At 34.2% G+C, this 6,232-nt stretch overlaps 1 protein-coding gene across 1 annotated transcript in view; it reads right to left on the bottom strand.

Moving 5' to 3' along the window:
• Positions 1-291: 291 nt before the first annotated feature.
• The window catches only part of LOC107742308 (A disintegrin and metalloproteinase with thrombospondin motifs 17-like), a 137,334-nt gene continuing 131,393 nt past the window's right edge, over positions 292-6,232 (bottom strand). Inside the window, exons 22-23 of the mRNA XM_016555229.1 lie at positions 3,351-3,528; positions 292-1,905 (exon numbers count right to left, since the gene is read on the bottom strand). Coding sequence (XP_016410715.1) covers positions 1,754-1,905; positions 3,351-3,528 — 330 coding nt within the window. The 3' untranslated portion in view covers positions 292-1,753. The remainder of the gene's footprint in view (positions 1,906-3,350; positions 3,529-6,232) is intronic.

Raw genomic sequence — 6,232 nt, 5'->3', positions numbered from 1 at the left:
ACGCGTTTCAGAAAGGCGGGGCATAGAGGAGCAACATGTACACTGTACATGTGTGGAAAACAATGTACATTATATGGAAAATAATGTGTTTTTTAACCTTAAACCGCATAAACACATTGCATTACACCAAATACACAACTTAATGTTCTTTTTAGCAACATCATATGACCCCTTTAAATGTGTAATTGAATCAGAAATGTTAGTATAATTCAAAATACTGATTATGAGCATAAAAGCTCATTTAAAATAGATGCACACACAAAATCCTCATAATACAGGATATAAATTTATTATTATTATATTTTTTTGTACGAACAGTCTGAAATGTTCAAATTAGCACCATCAAAAGTGTCAATTTAAGTACTGATCACGTGTGCAACTACTGACATACAGTACTGGAATACAGAAGAGATATTCACTGTGCCTGGAACATGAAGCTGTTGCACCAAATAGTTCTGACAGAAGCAGTTAGATACAATATGTATTAAATAATCCCAACAAACATTAAAAAACACGTTTCATTTAAATACATACAAAAGTACAAGAACAAAACGTGGAGAAACTGCTGAATTTCACAGTAGTGAAATTTGTCTAGCACCTGTTGTGACCTTGTGCAACCTGGTAGATGAGAGCCAAGGTCTCGAACACACACACATATACGCTCTGTTCCAAAACCTAGTGAGCATTTAAAGGCATCGATGGTGTGTGAAGGTCAATATGTACGCTATGCATTTCACGCTTTACTGAAGTAGCACAAAACTCAATCAGATTATGCTAGATTATGCTATGCATTATGGAGGTTTTATTCTCTGATTATGCATTAACAGATTATGCAATCAAGCCTGCTGCTAGCAACAGCCAGATCATGGGTCCGATTCCCAGGGAAGGCATGAACTGATGTAAAAATGTAAACCATGAATGCAATGTAAGATGCTTTGGATAAAAGCATCTGCCAAATGCATAAGTATAAATGCACTGCAACAAGCTCAGAAAACATCTGAATTGGTGGATGAAACGGAAAAGATGATTATATATTGTATAAAATCCATTCAGTACCTAAAAGCATTTACAAAAAATTGTTCAGTCTAATAAAAAACTACAATGCTGTCCAATATTTGTGTGTTCCTAGAGTATTGCATTGTTAGCTTAGAAACAGGTCAATTCTAAACTCTACTGAAATCAATTGTGATTGAAGGAGCAAGGAAGTTCACTAGGTTTTGATTACAGAGCCAATATAACAAGACAGCTAATTATAATAATACAATCAAAAACAAAACAAAAGATTGTCGATACGGATCTGGAAAAAACAAGCTGTTGTTACAAAGTCCATCAGCTATTGGCCAACCAGTGGCCTTAAGAAAGCAGTTTTTGGTGAAATGAGTTTTACCCACAGTGCAACAGGCAGGCCAGTATGCTGAAGAAGTCACTTCCAGGGCCAAAGTGTGGATTACAGCAAAACATGACGAAACAAGAAACCTTCAAGCCCGTAAACAAGAAACAAACGTAATGCAAGTACGCAAACGCTTGGCAAACACACTGCAAGTACATACTCAGTGCAGGGGGGTGATAAAGTTATGCATAGAAATGGTTACGTTTACGTACTTGCATAGAGTGTGTTCTGCTGGAAATATCTGTTCCACTGCTTTCATTTTTTCATGTAAGAACATTTTTAATAAGAATAAAAAACGTGGTTTTTGACAGTACAAATGGAGAAGGCAAAAATAAACCTCTGTGTGTGGGAGTGCCAGGGTCATTAACTCTTAGGGGGCATTTTGTTGGTGTAAAAGTCTCTGCAGGTCTGGCAGCAGCGTTGGTACCAGCGCATGTCCTGGCACAGGTTCTTCTCTCGGATCACCCTGCAGTAAACCGCCCACTGATCCCCCGTGCACTTGTACGTCAATGCAGCTGCCAGGAATGACAGAATGACAGGACACGGCATTTCATAGATTCAATTATATGACACCATCCCTGACAACATGCATACATCAATCCAGACACGCAGGCTCATCTAGGAGATGCCATTTTTGCAACCGCCAGCAATGTACAATGTTGCTGTTACACTATAAAAAATGCTTTTTCGAAGGTTATTATTAATTATTGGAGTGAAATAATTACAAGAAAATATTACATTACAAGAAAATGTTACTTGCTAATTATTTGTGACACTTTCTAGCGATTTCTGAGTAAAAATGGCTTCAAAGTAAATCCTAGACATTCTGCAGATGATCATCTGCACTTGTTTAGATGATTCTCATTTTATTTGTACACAATAAGAATGTGATGCTTTCCAGATGATGCTTACTTTAACAGATGTCTTGGCAATAAAATAATGTTTATGCGGTACAAATGCTTAAAGCAATGAAAGGCTTTGTTTTAAAACCTAGTGAACCGTCTACTGTCTACATTTAAGACAGCATCCAAACTGAAATGGAAACGGACTGATTTGGATCACTTGACATAGGCAGGATTAAATTCATTTGAAATAAAATGAGGAATCTATTCAATTCAATGCACTTTATTGTCCCCGATGGGAACATTTGTCTTGGACTTTTGTAATTCTGCCTGCGTCAGAGGTGCATATTATGCCTAAATAGGCAGCACACTATAATTTGGAACACAGCCATTAACACTATTTAAAAGTAAAAATGTCCTATTTAATTATAATTAGGACATATGAGTTCAATATATCTACACTGAAATTAAATGCCAATATCATTTCAAATATAGATTTAAATTATATGAAATTCAATGAAATCAAAATAAATTATATGAAATTATTGAGACATAATTTCAATATATCTATATAATATAGCTTTATAATTAAGAGAATTTCATGACATGAATGATTTCATGACATGAATGAGTTTTTAGTAGATTGTTTTTTTTTAAATATGCCTATAATAAATTTTAGTTTTACTTTTAGTTGATTTAGTTTTAGTTATTTTAGTCCTTCAACTTAAACTAAACTTAAACTAGTTGAAATAAAACAGGATTACTATTTATTTATTTATTTTTATATTTTCTTTCAGTTAATGTTGATTTTATTTATTTAGTTTTTTCTATGGTTTTAGTTTTAGTTATATTATTTTCATTTTAGTTATTATATGTTTAACACTAATATCTTGGAAGTCTATATATCGTTATATCATAAAGCTCATCTTCAGCTGTAATTCAAGCAATATCCAGTAATATGACGTAACTTCCGAGGTGCATCAAAAAAATGAAATGGAAATAGATTGTGTTATATTTCTGGTTGAAACTGAACATTCACTGACATGACTGTGTACATCAGGATTTGATTGGATTATAAAAAGTACAGACAATAGGACAGTAGACTGCTGAAGTCTTACCCAGTCTAGGGGAGGTGATGGTGTTCACATTGACTTTCACATTACACGTCCCAAGATGACACTGCCTGTACGCGGTGGGCTTCAGGACTGCTGGGCAGTCGCTACCATGGCGACCGGTCACTTTGTGCATGCATTGGACCACTCTGGACTGCAGGCCCCGCCCACAGGATGATGAGCACTGCAATGAACCAATGACGAGATCACAACAGATTAAAACATTTTCCACATCATAACCTGCTCTGACAGACCTCATTTTACTCAGACAATACAGCATCTACTCAATATTTCAATAAAGCTTCTTTCTACTCTTACTCTACTTTGTAACTGTCATGTTTAAATGATAAATTTCAAATCAGGAATACAATCTGATAGCAGTGGTATCATATCTATCACCTGCTCTGAGTCTGAGTCACTTTCACATCCAACCATCATCCCAAACTTGTAATGAGAAGCACTTATCAAAATAAGAAGCTTTATGAAGTTGTTTTCAAAATAAGAGATGATTTAACCTTTGAACAATTTGTATTGTAATTTTAGTTGAAATTTAAAATAAAAGTATTATTTTATATTTTTGGTTTATTTTATAGTGAAATGTCACAAAAACAATATTTCTTATTTTGTTGTTTAGTATTTTTTTTTATTTGATGATAATATTATTATTATTATTATTATTATTAGTGCAGCCCTACAAACAGGCACAGCAAAACTGGATTTTTTTTTTTTTTAATCGCAATTGCAATTATTATCGCAATTCATTGATTCTTAAGCTCAAATCATGCCACAAAATCATATTTTTCAGGATGGTCAAGCTAATGCACATGTACGAATATAATATAAAATAGCAAACTGAGGCAATTGGCCAATTTAACTGTAAAAACAGTACTATTAATGAGTGTTATGATTTCTTCCATACATTATTACAAAAGTGGGTCATTTCCTATGCTTACAATGTGACAAATCTCAACAACTGATGACAAACAATTTTAGAATAAATTAAAAAAAAAATTCTAATAATAAAAATAAATAAATAAAAAAAACTTTCAACATTACAAAAAAGTAACTAAATATAACAACAGCAACAGCTAAATAAACCAGCAAAAATGCAGCCATACAAATTTAAACAATAACTAAACAATGATCAAAGGAAGGAAAATAAATAAGCATTTTTATACACAGAGTCAAAGGGCCAGCTGAGTCTCCGTCTTTGAACCGGCACTAGTCTTTGTATTACAGAGAGTGAACTTTCACGGTCCCCTAATGAGCGGTGCTGTCTCCGGGCAAAGCCGCAGTTTTCTCTTTTCTGTTCAGAAACAATAACGATTCATAAGCCTGGCCCACTTTACACTGTGATCTGTAAGAGCTCAACTCTCAAACGTCTTCGGCTTCCGCTTGACATTTCTGCTCATGAGGAGTTTAGAACTACATTGTTTTCAAACAAACCACATACTGTACAGTTTATAACGATTCAGACATTTTCACAGGCCTCCACATTATCAATAAACTCCAAATTATGCATTGTTTAGTAAAGATCATAAATGCAATGGGCACATTACAAGACAACAACTAAAGTTATGAAATAGCCAATAAACATAAAACTGTGACTGCCCAAAATATGAATTGATGAAAGCATATTCAAATCGGCCAAAAGATGTCACATACAAACACATATGAGATTCTGAGTGAATCTGCTCGCAGCAAACGGACTGAATTAGATTTCCAGAGGAAGACAACAGGAGGAAATGGTTCTTGAATGATGTGTCGTTCTGCTTCCTGTGAGACGAGCAGGAGTCATAATGTCAGCCAATCAGCCGCCATCGTCACGCTTAAGACCCAAAGGAAGCTTTATTTCTCCAATAACACTCCGGTGAAATTAAATCAGCGCATCTCTGTGACAATCTAATACATTTTAATAGACTTATAGTTCGACAGGGCAGGAACAAATTCAGTTATTTCATCACTGGCTGAGGAGAGCTGGGAGCAGACAGCATGATGAAATGATAAAAACAAAATTTGTTGACCTGATTATGACACAGAGGACATCAAAATACAGTCTAGATCAGGGGACCAAATACATTCAATATTATACACTGAGTGTTGCATTTTAACATGCATATAACATGCTTATAGTTTCATAGTAATGCATTTATATAATTATATTCACTTGTGTTCAAAAGTTTGAGGTCGGTGCGATTTTTAATGCTTTTGAAAGACTCTTCTGCTCACCAGGGCTGCATTTATTTGATCAAAAATACAGTAAAAAGAGTAAAATTGTGAAATATTATTATAATTTCAAATAACTACCGTATTGTCCCGAATATAAGACGATGTTTTTTTCTTGGAAATACATCTGAAAAAACGCGGTCGTCTTATATTCAGGGTCTAGACTTTGACGTCAATAATACACCCACAACACTAGGTGGCGCCAAATACGCATAAAACGAGTGTGCCATGAAATACGTAATGTAATGCGTGTTGTAAAGATCGCGAATAAAAACAAAAGAAAAAGAAAACCTTACAGCTGCATGAGTCGTGACTGTCACGTTAGCCTGATGGCACCAAACTCCCTTTGTGATTTTAAAACGTAAGACAGTACCCAGATTTGAAGACTACAGTAAGATTTAACTTCTACTGTTAATAAGATTTCGGTAGGCTACTATTAGATGGATAGCCCCTAATGTCCTAATTCAGATGGGCTACCTGTTTATTTTTTATTTTTTATTTTTTTTATGGTATATCAAAAAGTGTATATTTTTTAAATGTGATTGTTGGTACATTTTAACAGTTTTTACCATACTTTCAAAACAAAAATTAAAATAGGAAAAATATGCAATATGAAAAAATTGAAGACAAAATGTGTTTTACTAAGAAAAAACAAGATTTGG

The sequence above is a fragment of the Sinocyclocheilus rhinocerous genome, unplaced genomic scaffold, assembly GCF_001515625.1.
Source record: "Sinocyclocheilus rhinocerous isolate Xijiao unplaced genomic scaffold, SAMN03320098_v1.1 scaffold75, whole genome shotgun sequence".
Classification (NCBI taxonomy): domain Eukaryota; kingdom Metazoa; phylum Chordata; class Actinopteri; order Cypriniformes; family Cyprinidae; genus Sinocyclocheilus; species Sinocyclocheilus rhinocerous.
The sequence above is the reverse complement of the archived record's forward strand: the minus strand, read 5'-3'. Positions and strand labels throughout refer to the sequence as shown.